At 44.4% G+C, this 16,704-nt stretch overlaps 1 protein-coding gene across 1 annotated transcript in view; it reads right to left on the bottom strand.

Moving 5' to 3' along the window:
* PUSL1 (pseudouridine synthase like 1) overlaps positions 1 to 16,640 on the bottom strand; it is a 20,361-nt gene extending 3,721 nt beyond the window's left edge. The window contains exons 1-6 of the mRNA XM_010165446.1: positions 16,564 to 16,640; positions 15,388 to 15,445; positions 9,890 to 10,077; positions 6,460 to 6,609; positions 4,031 to 4,204; positions 1,463 to 1,517 (exon numbers count right to left, since the gene is read on the bottom strand). Coding sequence (XP_010163748.1) covers positions 1,463 to 1,517; positions 4,031 to 4,204; positions 6,460 to 6,609; positions 9,890 to 10,077; positions 15,388 to 15,445; positions 16,564 to 16,622 — 684 coding nt within the window. The 5' untranslated portion in view covers positions 16,623 to 16,640. The remainder of the gene's footprint in view (positions 1 to 1,462; positions 1,518 to 4,030; positions 4,205 to 6,459; positions 6,610 to 9,889; positions 10,078 to 15,387; positions 15,446 to 16,563) is intronic.
* Between the last annotated feature and the right edge of the window lie 64 nt (positions 16,641 to 16,704).

Here is a 16,704-nt window from a genome sequence, read left to right as displayed (position 1 = left end):
TCTTTAACTGCACTGCGGAGTGCCAAGAGCCTGCCTTGGAGCAGATGGCACAGAGAAACAGTGCAGATCCTTGACATATGTTATTTTATCCATCCCTCACTAGAGGTCATTGTATACTGTGACTTCAGCTTTGATGTCTCCACGCTTGGAGTTAACCAGTGTAAATGCAGATGAATGGTACGCATCTGAAATAGCCACGTGCTTGGTGTCAACCTGTTTCTGTGTGCTGTGCAGCAAAAAATACACACACAGAGTTTCTGGGGCTGCTTCACCCTTTCTCTAATAAAAACATCCAGATGTCAATAATTAAAGCAGCTGTATGAGGTGAGATCAGAGGTCCATGTGGTCTAATCTCCTCTTTAAGACAGAGGGTAGAAGCAGATGCTCGGGTAGAGGAGTGCCAGGTCAGCATGTATGGCCTGCTCCTGCTTCACTACAGCCTGCCAGCTCGCTGTAAGGCTGCTGCTGCAAAACAGGCCCCAGAGAGGGCATTAGGCTGAGTATTACACGTAACTGCTCTCTCTGTACAGTGTCACTTCAGTTGCATTTCCGTTCTAATGTGCTAAATGGGTTACCAGCCTTTCCTCCTTGTCACAAGAGCATCTGATGAAGCAAATCTCTGCTGTATATCAACCCCTTCTCAAGCATGTTGTTGTTCTTCCCTTGCTCGTATCCAGACACCCACTGTCAGAGAGCCTACAGAGCATTACTTGGCACAGGATAAAAACAAATTAGGTTTGTCAAAACAGAATAAAAAATAGCTACTTGCTGTTCCCACAAAGCACCCCCTCTCTCCTACAAAAAACAAGCCATCTCTTGCCTATTCTCCATCTCCAGAGTGTGACCATGGCCAGGATAGGCAGACTGAGATCAGACAACTCTTTCCTAATGAGGTGATCCATTAAGTGGTGGAGAGAGCTGCCTCCCCTGAGGATAGCAGCAAAAAACCCACTGGAGTTATTTCAAAGAAAACCCAGTGGAGACTAGACAGCATGTCAGAGGGAATGATCCTGCAGTCAGGCCTGCATAGCTGAATCAGGTCTTCCCATCTCTCCTTTGTACAACACTGTGAATTACTTCATGCTCCAAAGCCAGAAAGTAAAATTCCAGGCAGCCTTTGCTGGGCCCAGTGCCATTCAGCAGAGCAGGAACATATGTCTGGTGTTTTTTACCACTCGGACTGCAAGGACAAAGATTGCAGCAAACAAAACTTTCCATCCTCCCACACCATTCTGTGACTTTGGACATTCATTTTAGACACACTCCTAAAGAGATTTTGGTTCTACTGGATCAAACAAGGAATACAGAACCTCATCTCTCTGATGCTAGGTCCCCGTGTCCGTCATGCAGCTGTAACACCAGCTCTGCAACAGCACCACGCAGGGATGCAACACTGCTAAACTGATCAACAGTGACAGCTCTTGGAGGCAAAGTGTGTGCTGGATGCAGCACCAAACAGTACCTGTCGGTAAAGAAATGATCTGCTCCTGAACTTCAACTCCCAAAACTCCAGTCCCCTAAAGAAAAGAATAAAAAAAGGGTTGAAAATCATATTTCAAATGGCTCTTCTACCCACAAGAGAAGTATAAATCACAGGTGAATGCAAGTAGAATGAATAAGAAGCTGCACAGCCCCCAATAAATCTGACAAACCACACTTGTCTGAAGGGTTCAGATGGACAGGCTGGGTTTGCTGGAAACACCTGAGTATCAAGGAAGGGGCTGCCCATTCCCTGGGAGAGGAGACAGCTCTTGTGAGCCATGGAACGAAAGGTGAAGCAGGGACAAAGCGATTCACAGACCCACACAGGGCATCAGGGCAGGGCTAGAGAAACTGTCAGTCATTGTAGGGAACAGCCACAAGCTTTTTCACCCAGAATTTACAGATAAATTACTGCTTTTAGCCCTCCCTGTTGTGTCAGGCAGCTCCTGTCCCTAGATTCCTCTTTATGTCAGGAAACGACAGTGTTTCTACCCCTTATGTATGCTCTGCTCTCCCCCCAGCTCGATGCTCCTGACAGCCAGACATGTGCCATGCTGCACACATGTGCAAACACCCAGCACATCGAGGTGATAATTCAGCTCAGCTCTTTAGCAAAGCACAAGAGAATTATTTTTTATAGAGTCAAATCCCTTCCTCATCAAATTGCACGCACCTTCTTCAGCCAGGATTTTCCTGTCTCATTTGTCTTGACAAGATATATTAAGCTACAAAAGATGGGCCAAGGCACTTAAGAAAAATATCTTGTAGACTTTGAAAGAGAAGATTTTTTTTTTCTTTAAGAGAGAAACTTTGTTTTTCTTGTCAATCTCACAGATAATTTTGCTTACCAGCAAAAAAATCCAGCTGCCTTATTCCATTTGTCAGCAGAAGCCAGCACCTTGCAATGAATAATACAAATTCTGCTAGAAAACAGGTGACAGAGCAATTGCTCCTTAGAAATAAGGGATGGGGCTGAGCCTCTGAACACATCCTGAGCATTCAAAAGGATTTTGTATGGACAGGACACAAACTCCATTTCCAGTGTTGCTGAGCAACCGAGTTTGACGGAAGGAATCATTTTAACAGTCAGCCTTTTAAACAGACAAATGCTCAATTGAGAAGATTGGTTCAAGTTCAGAAAGGAAGGAAAGAATGAGAAAGAAAAGCTGCATTATTTGACTAAGAGACCACGGTTCATCATTCTACAGATTCCTCCCTCTGAAACAGAAAATAAACCTCCTTATATTAGGCTAAAAAAATAAATAAATTTAAATTTCTATTTCTAAGCTCTTACTGCTACCCCTGTTCCTTTCATTGCAGGAACAGTTCATTCTGCTCCTGCAGGGAAGAAATACACGTGCACTTCAGGCATATTTACTGTTTTATTTGTAGAATGGGCAAACAAACACTGAGCTCCACGACTGCAGCTGTTCCCCTAGGGAGAGTTTTACAGATTAAAAGTAATTAGGATGCTGTAATTAAAAAAAACCCCAAACAAACAAAAAAAACCCCCAACCAACAACACCTAACCTGTCACAAACACCCAAAGCCCACAACTTTTTTTTTTTCTCTAGACCAGAAAACTCATGGTTGTGGTTCTTACTACCAAAGGATTCTAAGAGAGTTAAGTGCCATTTTAATGCATTGTAACCAGGCTTCTCCAAGCCATCCCCTTCAGCCTAAACATTCATTAGATCAATTAATATCGACACATTATAAAAATTGCTCGTTATAAAACACAATATGGCTGCATCTGTTGCCAAAAGCAAAAATATTCCATCAGCAAGTAGCTTGATGCTTTTTGATCCAGTTTTCTCTCTCACTCCTGCAAGAGCAAAAGCCATATTTGGATGATAAATATCGGTGATCTTTCTGGGAAAAAACACCAGTTTCTGCTAGAGAGAGAATACAGCCAGCCACTTCATTTCAATACTTGCAAGACCTGGCAGAACCTGACACTCCACATCTTTTGTTTATGTAATGACTGAGGAATATTGGACTTTCCTTCATCAACATGCCCTGGGAAGACAGCAGGAGTGACTGGTGTGCACGGAGTGGATCTGCATAGCTACACCAGTGACCCAGGTGTCAGGAGGGTTGGTTTTTTTCCTTGTATTTACAGCCTTCAGGCAAAGCCAGGAGAGCAGCAGGGTGGGGAGAAAAAACCCCATCCCCTGGCAGAGCTGGTCTTTAGCAACCAAAATGAGCGTAAATGCTGGAAGCACCTCATAGGAATTGCTCTGTGCCAGATTCCATACAGCAGTTTATAACATCCTGCCTTTTAATGTACAAACAACTGGACCAGTTTCCCTGCTCTCATTCCCGCTCCTCTTTCTCCCTGAGGATACTGAGGGGGAAAGGGAAAAAAAAAAAAGTCCTTTCCAAGCTGTCACCAGGCAGAACCCTACTGACACCATCACAGGACTGTGTAGGCAAAGCACAGCAAACAGGAGGCCAGTTCTCACAGCAGCGCTGGCACGCAGCTCTGCAGACAAGGCAAGCAGGAGCTGATCAGAGCAGCTCCTCAGCTCAGGATCTCGGCTCTCACCTGTGTTCATAGTGGTGGGACAGGAAACCAGAAGAAGGTCGGATGTCTGCCTGGAGGATGGTTCTGATGGGAGACTGAAAAGGTGTTTCAGAGTTAAGTGAGCGAAAGGTGCTGAAGTCGTGGGTTCCCAGCAGGAACTGTGCTGCATCCTGCATGGCAGGCACGTCCAGGCAGCTGAAATTAAACACGCAGAGCAAAAGGAAAGGACCATCAGGCAGGACCAAGTATGTTAGGTGGGTCAAAGTCCAATTAATTGATGAGAGGCTTAAACCTGGCACAGAGATTTTAATGTCACAGCACTGTGGAAACACACCTTGCAAGATGGAGTTTGTCTTGTAATGGCCCAAACCACAACCCAAGATGCCAAGTGACCTGAGGTCTGAAGGTATTCAAAACCCCAGGCTAGATGAGGGGTTGGCAGGCACAAACCTTCATCCTGCTGTGCTTCTTCTAACAGCTCAATTCAAATAACTTTATTCAAATCACTGGCTATAGTGTAAGGGCAAGAGAACCAAAACCCTTTGCAGTATCTGGATCTTATAAACTGAAAAAGATGTTGCCAGGTAAGAAAATATCAAACACTCTAATGGTTTTCCAAACCTCAGGTTTGCAACAGCCAGAAGATTAAATGAGGAAGTAACAGAAATGGAATGAGTGAGCAAACTGTCAGAGATGAAGCCAGTGTAAATCCAAGGCAGAGATGCAGAAGAAAGGGCCAAGGGTAAAACGCAGATGTCACTCAGATTTCTTCATCTGAAGTATCTAACTCCATCCAAAATAGTCTCAAGCAAAGGAATTTAGACAGATTGACTGATATATTTGCTGAACAGATGCTTATTTTTAGTCTGTTATTGTAAATCTCTCCTAAGAAAAGCCTGAGTAAGTATGTGTGATCTATGGCTTGTTTCTCAGGCCTTACCAGAAGCCAAAATTGTTTCTGAAGAAAACAAACAAAGGAAAAAATAAAAATCAAGATGAGATTTTCTAACATAATTAAATTTTGTCACTGTGTTGAAGAGAAATGACGAGCACTTACAGAACCCTGGTCACCCCAAGAAGCGCTGATGACACCTAGTTGGCAACTCAGATGCCTACAGAAGTTTAATCTGTATTATGTGTTTTAGACACCAGCTGTGCCCAGTAGTGCACACACGAGGAGATTCTTCACTACCAGCAGCCCAAATATCCCACCTTTTAGCAAGACACCTCCCATTCAGAATTTCTAATAAGCTCACCCTATCCTTTATGGGGCATTGCCATTTGAGAAAATTAACTGCAGTGCCTGGACTAAATTAAATGCTGTTTCATAAAGGCCAGGATTAAGGCACATTGTGCACAGAACATCTAATTTTGCAATTTCATATTTATTTTTCCCTTCCACAATCCAGAGAAAAGAAAGTCAGCAATTTAACATCAGGACAATGCCACCTTCATTCCTCTGCTAGAACACTTGAGATCACATTTTTTGCATTACCCACAATTGTTATTCCAATAGCAGTGATGAAATTACCACAACTGGCTACAAACCTGTTTCTCTCTGATGTTGTGGAAAACTCCAGTTTCCTTGGATGTATGTTTACCTCAGTACAACATAAACTAAAGACCAACAACAAATTAACTTCTGGAGTGAGTTTGTTTTTTCCTCACCCACTGTTTATCATGTCCTAAGTTGGTTGTTTTTTGTTGTTGGTTGGTTTTTTTTAAATGGCACTGAATTTGTTTTTTTCTTCCCTTGCACATACAAACATTGATTTGTTATGACTCAGTGGCCAGTCCAAGAACACAAGTGCATATTGAGTTAGATACACTGGGTTGTTATTGTAGGGTTGCTCAGAGTCATCAGCTCTCACTATCCAAACATACAAGCACTCGGGGAGTGAGAGAGCAGAATTACAGGCAGTCACTACCAGAAACAGGACTAGGGGGAAAATATAAATAAATAAATAAATGAAAGAATTCTCAGCCTTCATTCCTGCCTGCCTGTGCGGTCACACCTAAAACTCAAGCTCTGCTGTGCAATGCATTTCTGCCTGGCTGCATCATATCAGAGCGCTGTTCCTTCAGCCAGCTGTCCAAATGGGTTTGCTGTATGAATTGGCAAGGTCATCTGAGGAAACGCTCGTCACTTCCACGAGGAGGGACACACAGAGTTGTTGATGGACTCTATCTGGAGTCATTGAGTACATCAGCAGTGGTAAGTGTGGTTGTCACAGGTAAAACTGACAATACAATTAAAAAAGAGCTGTTCAGCTCTCAGTGAACACAACTCAATGTAGTTACACTGACTTCACCAGGGGAATCTTGTCAATATGAAGGGGAAATCTGGGCTCACATGTGGAAGTTACCCTCTCGCCGCTTCCCCCAGAAGCCAAGCCTTCCAGAGCTCTGATGAGGCAGCTCCCCAGGGAGGTTTAAGGGAACACACTCACCCCCCTGCAGGAGCCCAGCAGAGATCCCTTTCAAACACGGGTACTTCAGAATAATGAGCACAGCCCACCAGCAGCCGATAAACGTAGGTTCTTGACAGCGCAGAGAAGCGCGCGTGGAAGCTACTGGTCACTCGATGGGCGTTCAAAATGCTGCTAGGACAGAAGAGAATCAGTGAGATGGAGAGACATGTCATACACTAATTCAAAAGCTTCTGTGTGGTCATCACAGAGGTAGGAACTGAAACATGCAATGGATTCTTTGAGAAATTGCAATTACAATTAATTAAATATCATTCTCTCCTGACAGCCAGTGAATAACAAGTGACCAAGGATTTGCACCTTGTAGGCTGCCACAGGCTCCTCTCAACTAGAAGAAGGCAGAAGAGCCTTGGCATCACTCCATCATCGAATCATAGAATCAGAAAAGGGTTGGGGTTGGAAGGGACCTTAAAGCTCATCCAGTTCCAACCCCCCTGCCATCAGCAGGGACACCTTCCACTAGACCAGGTTGCTCAAAGCCTCATCCAACCTGGCCTTCAACACTTCCAGGGAGGAGCAGCCACAGCTTCTCTGGCCAACCTGGGACACTGTCTCACCACCCTCACAGTAAAGATACAAAATAAATACAGAAAAAAAAAAAAAAAAAAGAAACTGGTTTTGGGTCATCTACCAACACATTTTGGGGATGCTCACACCATCACAAGAGGCTAAGATTGATCAGCTGAGAATTGGCAGCTGATAGGACGTGTTCTTTGTTGTATGGTGAAACCAAACACTTCATCCAGCCCATCAAACATCTGGCTGAGGGCACCAGTGTTCCCAGTAGCCATGCTTAAGCTGAGAGGCAGCAACTTCCCAAACAAGCTGACTTCCCCCATCTGCAGCTGAAGTGCACACGCTACAGACACTGTGCCCTTTGGCTTTTACAGGGCTGTGGTCCCAAACACGAGTGGGAAGGCCTTCCCCCAACAACAGACACCTCTGTGCTCATTCCAAAGGCAGCTACACAGCTCACTGTAGCAGATGGAGACAGCTGAAACTAGGTCACATCCCTCCTACCTTCCCCCACAACCTCAGAGACAAACAGGACTTTGCTGCAGCAAAGAAAATAAAGGTGCATCCCACCATCTCCTAGATGGAGTCTATCTGAAAACAGCAGAATGCCACACGCAGGAGACCTCCTGGGAACCCTCACCTTTACCATGTGTGGAAAATGGCTTTTGGGAATGTTCATGTCTACTTGATTTTCCCTGACTCTGGGCAGTTAACTCAGGAAGCAGCTTTCTGGGCAGCAGAACTCCCCTGTTTTCTTCTATAAGCAACAGGGAGAAATTGCCTTGTTTCTCTGAGCCAATGTCACCATCAGACAGCTTGGTAGCCAGAGGGAGGGTACAGAGGCTGTCAGAGGAGACACCACTCTGCTCTCTGGCAAGGGAGAAAACAGAGCTGCCCTGTGTTTCTGCACCTTCCCCAATGTGCTACCATTGATTTGAACACATCAGCAGCAGTTTTTGCTGGATTTTATTTTCCCTTATGCTGCAGGGAGTCACTATTGCACAGGTACAACCCGCTGCAGGTGTTACTTTAGAGGATACTTCTCCTTCCAAGGCAGTTTTTCTCCTGTGTGCCTTTCTGTCTTTGGAGTCTGGCTTATTGAGAAGGGACCCAGGGAAGCCAGAAAAATACAACACCATTTGGGACCAAGTCATAGACAAACCTATTTATTTACTTTAAAAAGGCTGGTGCTCAGGGATTTTTGCCAGCTCAAGTGCCTCTGGCTCGGATCCCTTGACTGCAAAGGCTCAGACCACAGAAGAAGATATTAAAGCTGAGCCACAGGCCTCCACAAAGATTTGCAATAACAAGCCCAGAAGATTGCTCCACTGCTATCAACTCTCAGTAGAAATGCAAACTACATCCTCCAGGCCTGCAATGGAGCTTGAACCTAGGGCCTCCAGCCTCTTCTAAACACAATAATATAATAATTCTATTTATTTTCCTCTGTCTACATGCCTCCACAAGCATTTCACCCATCTTGAGCTTCTCTGGCTAACACTTATGTGATTTTTATTAACTAACCATCCTTTTACTCCCTCTGATAAGAGAGATTCTTTCAGAAAGCCTGTTGATGCTCACACAATTCTTCAACGCAGGCACCCTTTCCTGCCTCTCCTAGTAGATGCAGTTGCTACCACAGGCTCTTTTCTAGCTAGGAATGTCTCTCCAGTATTTATTCCAGCAGCTCTCCAAACATACTACATCTCAGGCCTGGTTAAGATCCCATTTTTTTAAAGACTGCTGGTAAATAAAGACTCATGGCATTCTTTAGCTTTTCAACAGAGCCTGAATTTCAAAGGAGGTTGAAGGAAAAAAAAGCCCAAAGACATCTAACTAGAAATGGTGATGTATGAGATACAAACAAGTCCTCCAGAAGTACATCCCTCCCTCTCCACTGACAACAGAAATTAAATGCCAATTAGCAGGAGGTGGGAGGAATCCCAGCTCTGCCTTGTGGCCACCCAAACAGCTTTTATTGTGTGGTTACAAAACTGAAACCAGAAATAGAAGGTGTGAGTCTACTGTATTACCATCCCTACTCAAGTGACAGCAAAGTCCTCTTAAAGTTGCCCCATCTAGGAAATACACTCTGACCTTGTGGACAAAACCCTTTCAAATATGCTTTGCAAATCTAAGACAGAGGAGTTGATAGAGGAGACCCATCATGCCACGAAGAAGGTTATTATTGCTGATGATACAGTCAGCCAGCTTGGAATCTTGTTTCCCATCCAAGCCCTATCAACAAAAATGCATTCTCAAAGATCCCTCTCTCCATCACCCTCTCCTTGCAGCCACATGAAACTGCCCAGTTTTCTCTTCAGCATTAGGAGAGAATTCTTCTTGGCAAAGGGAAGAAAAGAGGCTGATCACATGGGAAGGGAGGAGCAGTCCATGCTAACACTAACAGCAATTTTGTTTGCTTGCTCTTCATCTTTTTGCATAGTGTGGTGGTTTCAGCAAAACCAGGACACAGAGATACAGGTGAGAGGCAATACTGCAGCCAAGCTTTTGCTAAGTGCTAATTCAATAAACAAAGAAAATTAGGGAGTTTTCAGCAGCACTGAAAGTTAACATACTAATGTCCTGGAAACTAGAATCATCCCAGTGGATTCAATACTTGCATGGTGACCCCGATTTCTCACAACTCTTGTTTTAGCATAGATTATTACCTAACAACAACAGTGGAGTAAGACTGATCTTTAATGTGTCAGGGGTCTGGTAGCAGCAGAAATACACATGTGCAAGGGAGTGGTTCACCAAGACATAAAACAGGGAAAACAGATCTTTTGGGTGAAGATGTGAGATCATTGCTGTGTTTCCTCCTCTCTCCAACAAGGGCAAAATAAAATACTTTGACTTGCCTCCAACTCACCAGATTGGCTCAGGCTTCAGGTGGTAATTAAGACCGTAGACAAGCTGTTTCTCATTAAAAGCTGGTTTCCCTGGTGCCCTCTGGATGTCAAGGTGAGCAGAGTTGCAGAGTGCATGGACACCAGTATCTGTTCGGCTGGAGATGTGGAACTTGATGGGAACAACGGGGTTTAGTTTCTGCGCTGCCTTCTGAAAGCCAACACAAGATGGATTCAGGAATAGCAGATTCACCTCGAGCTAGCAAGGAAAAAACCTCCTCCTCCTCGCTATCCACATGTCTCCTCATTGTTCACACTGAGAAGTAATCGTGAGTTTTACCCTGGGCTGCAAAGGGATGGGGAGGAGCCTGTTTAGGGGGCTTCTCCCAGCACCAGTGGCTTCTCACATTTTATCCTGAAATTGCCTCAAACAGAACATCCAAAATGCCATATGAGTTTCCTTACGTGTACAAAACACAGTCAAAAAAATATGAATCTCCCTATTCTTCGCTGTATATCACTGGGCAAGTGGGAAAGAGGACAGAGAGTTACACATTTAAACCCAGGCACCAGCCCTGTGATTTCCTAAAAACTGGACTCGGATTGCTTTGGCAGCTCTTAAAGAGCTGCAGAGCCCAGGCCTCAAAGGGATGGAAACAGCACGCAGGGATATCTGAATGACATCAGCCAAGAGGCCTGAAGCAGCTCAGGCTGCATCCTTCGCTTCCAGTGCAGGCCAGAGTGGCGTAAAAGACAGCAGCTTATTGCTGCGGGCAGGAGTTCTTCTCCATCCACAATGGGAACAGGGCTACAGAGGGCAACGTGCTTCCATTAACTGAGAGCAGAGGAGGAGCCAGGGGAGCAGAGGAGCAGCAGCACAGCACTGAGGTAATGCATTTATTAATCCCACTGAGAAACACAGACAGACCTAAGAATCAAGGCACAGCTCTCGTAAAACACACCAGTAGTTGAAGAGCTGACACAGAGCTATCTCAGCAGGTATCAATAACCACAGGACAAACATGCACCTCTGGCAGCCACAAGATGGAATTTCCTATATTCACCACTTCTACAGGCTTGGCTAATCCCTGACTGCACTGTTTTCTTCAGGAGAAAGAAGAAGCTTTAATATTTAGGTGATGTCTCCCTCACATGAAGACCTTTGCCATAGCGAGACTACAGCAGAAAATGACAAATGTTATTTCCACCATCACAAAGTTCAAGTTTTACAGTCAGAGTTCAAGCTTATTGGAGCCATAAGACCCTAAAATTACACTGCAGCTTTAAAAATTAAATATTTAAAGAGTACTTTAAAAATTAGTTAGCAAATTGTACCACAACAAGCTGAAACTATTTTTAATGCAAGAGGAAGGACAGTGGTTGAGATCCTGTAGGTTCTGCATATGGATTTTGGCAAGGATTTGCTGTAGAATCCACCTGTGACTAGCATTGTTGTTTCCCTTTCCCAACTGCTCCTCTCCACACAGCCAAGTTTTATCCCCACTCCGTTTCTACCTCGCAGTTCTGCCTGCTGACAAAGGGCTGGCAAAACAACTGGATGAATTACTACAGGTTCCTGCTGGGAAAGTAAATAAAACCCTGCTAAATGAGTCATTAATGTGGTGTCTTTTAATCAAGATGCGCACACAAAAGAGAGAGCCAAAGAGATGCTAATCCAGTTAATTAGATGCTCTGTATTTAAGGGTCTGTCTAGACTGGCCTAAGTTTAGGAAAGCCAGGGTGGGTTTTGGTAAGGGATGAACACTGGTAGGTCAGGAAGCTTGGTATTCCAGTTAATTCCTAGGGCAATGTTAAAACCATAGTAGGTTTTACCGACAGTAAGGTTTTAAAGTAATTTTTTTCATTGTGAGGACAGGCCCTTAGAAAACCCAACGTGATTTGTTACAGGGAAGGAGTGAAGCACATCTGAAAGACTTAAAAACAACAACAAAAGCAGGAAAGCAGATGAATGACTAGAAATTTCCATCTCTTTCCCATCTCCACTCCTGAGTAGCGAACCCAGTTGTGTCTTTATTAGGTTTTAATTTGGTACCAGGAGACAATGAAGTTTAAACTGCTGACTCACAAATGCCTTCCAGACTCCTACTATTTGAGCAGGCAGGATTCTGGGCTCAGAGGTGTCCTGTTAAAATGCACAGGGAAGGAAGGGAAAATGTAACCAAGCTGCAGGGGAAGGCCTAGGAAACAGAACAAAAATGACCCTAGCCTTTTCCTCTTCCTAATCCTTCTATTTGGAGTTCACATGTGGTTACAATTAACAATAAAAATCTTTACTTATCATCCTTAAGCAGAGAGAAGCAGACAGGAATTAAACAGTTTTCTGTGCAGACCCTGGCTTGTGCCTCAGCAATTTGTCTTAAAGCAAAAGCTGCTTTTTAAGAGCAAAGTTTCTGCAAAGATATGTTTGGGTTTTGCAGGCTCCTCCCTTCCTCCACCCTCTTCTCATCAGGCAAAAAACAACCAGTGGGAACTAGTTGAGCGAGGGTAGGGGGAGAGAGAGAACATGGGAAGTGTGTTCTCCTTTCCTGTGAACAGGCTTGGAGAAGTTTGGATGCAGCTCTCCTTTGGACCCCACGCTGCATCCCATTAACAAAGCTGGAGAACAGAACTCTGTTTGGATCTCTTCTCCTCTGCCAGCGGGAGTTGAGCCCTGTTGGAGAGCAGGCTGGAGAGGAAGAGAGGATTGCAGCCTCCAAGGCAAACCTGAGCAATCTCTTATGCCACTGAAATTATTATCTAAACAGAGGTTGGAGATGACAGATCTCTGGGTCCATTTTCCTTCCTCTCTTCCTTTTATTTTTCCTTGGAGGATGGGCAGGAGGTTGTACCACAGCTGCCTTGCACAGTAAGGATTTTGTGTACGTTCCATTTCTCCTCTCTCCTACTCCCCCTTTTCCTTTCGTGAGGAATACTAACTGGCCTTAGCACAAGGCTGCTAGCCAAAGCAGAGCTTTGTGTGAGGAAGATTAGTTTGGGGCACATTTACCAGCACAGTGGGAAACAGCACACTCAGGAGATGGTTCAAACCAAACATGAGAAGAAACTTAATTCTGTGGATCCTCACAGGCCTCATGTGGCTGCTGTTAGCACAAGCAATAGCTACTCACTTTAGCAAAAGGTGCTACACAGGAGATCTTCCTTTACATTAGGGACACGTGTAAGAGCATGAAGTCCTGCATCTTCTAAGTTTCCACAAGGAACTGGAGGGAGCCAAGTCACAGGACTCAAAGTTCCCCATCTGGGGAAGCAATGTCTGGAATTTTGGTTTGGACCCATCACAAGCAAGCTGAGATTCCAAGTGCTTCAAGACAAATATGTTGTCTCCAAGAAAGCAAGCAAGCATTGTCTGTAAAGCCAACCCCCCTCAAAGATATATTAAAAGCTACTTCAAATATCTACATCTGTCCCCCAATCAAAACAAGTCTCCCTTTCCTTCATGCAATCCCAAATCCTCTGTTACGTAGCGCTACTGAAGACTAGAAAAGCTTCTGTGCCCAGTGTGATACAGTGCTTTTCAGTGACAAAGGGTTACAGAGAGGCCTTCTGCCCAGCCCAGCCATTTTACCTTATCACACAGAGGGTGTGCTGCAGCACACACACAAACCAGTCCTTTACACTCTGGTTGAAACACAAGGTCTACACCTCACAGGTTATTTGCTGGCCTGGAACTGCAAGCAAATGTCTGAACGTATTTAGAATACAATAAGGATCTCATTACAGGTTTAATTTTGCCCTTCCCTTCAGTTGCCTTCCTGGCTTTGGAAAGTTGTGAAGTTCAAGGCTGCACAGAAACAGAGGAAGATAAATTCCTACAGGCCCCAGAAGTTTTCTATTAAAGTTGCTTTAAGACTTCCCATGTGGTTCTAATCGACACAGCCCGGCTCAGCAGTGCCCAGCATCAATACCACCACATGAAAGCAAAGCACATATCCCAGAACTGGCCTGTAAAGTGCTGATACTGTGAAAAGACAACACCAAATAAGTTTATCTTTTTATTTTTTTCTTCTTCTTTTTCTCCTTTAATCACCCATCCTACCCATTGGCCTGTTAAAACAAAATTACTTGGATAATGCAAAACAACTGCTGGGCTCACCCAAAGTCCGGCGCCTGGGGCTGAGACACTGGATGGTTCAGAGGATGAGATAAATGAGATAAGAGTCCTTTGGGGCTCTTCTTTCAAGATCTCCACAATATTTATACACTTTCTCCACAATGGTCTCAGGCAAGAAGCCATACAAATACACAACAACTCTTACTCAAACCATAACTCATCACACTTTCCTTCTGCAGACTGCTTAGCAAGAACTATCACACTCACTCAGGAAACCAAGGCACAGCGTGGAAATATCTTGGCCACGGTCACAGAGTAGGACAGCAAGTGTGCTCCCAGATGAGCTCTTCAGCAACTCTGCTCCTTCACAGACGTGGTGGGTGCAACACCTTCCAACTGCCACAGTTAGGATCTCAGGTTAGACAGTTTGACTGAACAGAATACCAAAAAGGCACCATCCAACCTAAAACAGTTCAACCACTTCAACAATTATCTTCTAAATGGGCACAAGCTTCATTTCAAGCTACTTAATGCTTTTAAAACAAGAGAGAAAAATAACGCAGCTTCCTTTTGATTCCTGCCCTGCACAGGAACATGAGACTCACCAGCACTGCTCAAATAAATGCAGCTCAGCAGCAACTTTTAATTTAATTACCATGAGGTTACACAAACTTCTGGGTGTGCTGAGCATTCACCCTATGCAAGAAACCCACTTTCTACTGGCTAGTGTCACAGCACATCTTTTGCACTCATATTGCACACTCACTCCAAGCCCAAACAGCACTTACATTCTGGGAAATCCCAGGAAACAGCACAGGAACAACAGCCATGACAGGATCATACCTTTTTTTGCCGGCATATTTAGAAGAATTCCAGAAGAATAGAAACTAAGCATTTTTTTTTCCTTTGGAACAATGGACATCCTGCTGTGCTTTGTTCTGAAAATGTCCATCAGACGCATCCTCTCCCAGAAGACACAAGATCTAGTTTCTAAATCTATAAAAGGCTTAAATGTGAACTAGAAGCAGAGCAGCTAAGCGTGCTCCAAACTTAGGCAGTTCTAACAGTGAGCAGAAGCAAAGTCACAAGTGCTAATGAAGCTCATTGTGCTTAAGTACCCTCAGGTGTGCCAGCACCTGAGCAGAGGCTCTCAGAATCATAGTTCTGGATTCAGATGCCTCAGTTTCAAGTCTCATTAAGGGTTCACAGCTTTTTAGGATTAGAATCTTAATGTCTCTGACTTCACCCTGACCTATTGCTCCCACCTGTACACTGACATCATTTCTAAAGCACTTTAATGGTTTTGAGTATTATAGTGTTCAGCATTATGCACGTGTCTTTTATTGAGTGTCAATCTAAAAATAATATTTATCCTTGATAATAGCTGTAGCTCAACAATGCAGCCCTAGAGTTTTCATTTTAATGATAATATGATTAGCAAGGACCTACCTCCAAATAATTCTGGACTCCAGCCACTGCCTGATCATTTGAAGTCTCCATAACCCCACTGCAAAGCAAAACAAATACAAGAGTTACTGATACATGTCAAGACCCAAGGACTTGACACAGAGTGCATCAACACATCCAGAAGTTAATGGGGGACAGTCATCAAACTGTTTGCTTTTGAGTGACCTAGATCTTTTTGCACAACTAGCAGGGACCAAACACTTTGATGAAGGGACAGAAAAACAGATACAGAGGTTATTTCCAAGAAAAGGAGGCTGGAAATAAAAATCATCCTTCTAATGTTACTCTCTGGACTAGCCCTTCAGATGGAGGCTGGGAAGATAAAGCAGACAAACTGCACTAGTAAAGAGTTTGCCCTATTTTAGGGCCAGGAGTTGGTTGCCAGTTGCAAGTCCCTTTCTTGTAGGACCTGTGCTTGTCATAAAGGGGCTAAAGGACCATGAAGACAGTTTGTGATGAGCTTCCTTCTCTGCTACAAAAGTCACAGCCATTCACAAAAGCTGATAAAGTGCAGAGAGATAAATCCTGAAGCTAAACCAAATCTACCTATAACTACTTGGAGTCATTTAGGTCAGTACCCACAGTGAAACAGACCGTGCACTGCAAAAGAAGTGTGGATTTTAGTATAATTCTGTGAAATCCTCCAGAGGATAGGCACAATTTCATGAGTTGGAGCTGCACATGTTCTCCCACACAGGTTTTTTGGGTTTTGTTTTTGGGTTTTTTTTTTTAATGTAAACAAGCACAGATACACATGTGGGATGTTTAAGGCCTGGGGAAATCCAACCTCAGCCCACAGATCATTTCACCTGCATCTCTAGAGCAGCGCAGGTATCTGAACCACACCGCCAAGTACCCAACAAACCACCATCACTGCAAGAAATGCCATATCTCACCCTCAGCCTGAGCTCACAACTTTGCCACCTTCTCTGACCTTTGATGTTTGCTCTTTGCCCACTTCAGGCATTTCCTGCCCAAACCATCCCCTTCCCAACATTTCTACACAACAGCAGAAAGCAGAGCCAGCTCCCTGCCCACTCTCACCTCCCCAGCCAGGGATTTATCCCTCACCAAGCCGCCTCCTCTCACCTCTCCCCACACCGCCCGTGGCTAAACCCCTCAGGGTCCACATGGCTGACAGGCAGCTGAGGCACCTACCTATATTTAGTGCCAAAATACTGAAAGAACACTAGGTATCGGGTTGGGGAAGAAACCATCTTTGCTGCCTACGGACTTATGGCAGAGACCCTCGGTCCAGCACGGCGGGGGGACTCGGTGAAGCCACGCAAGGTACCGGCG

Source organism: Antrostomus carolinensis, unplaced genomic scaffold (assembly GCF_000700745.2).
Source record: "Antrostomus carolinensis isolate BGI_N321 unplaced genomic scaffold, ASM70074v2 scaffold18603, whole genome shotgun sequence".
Classification (NCBI taxonomy): domain Eukaryota; kingdom Metazoa; phylum Chordata; class Aves; order Caprimulgiformes; family Caprimulgidae; genus Antrostomus; species Antrostomus carolinensis.
This window is presented reverse-complemented; position numbering and strand designations above follow the sequence as displayed.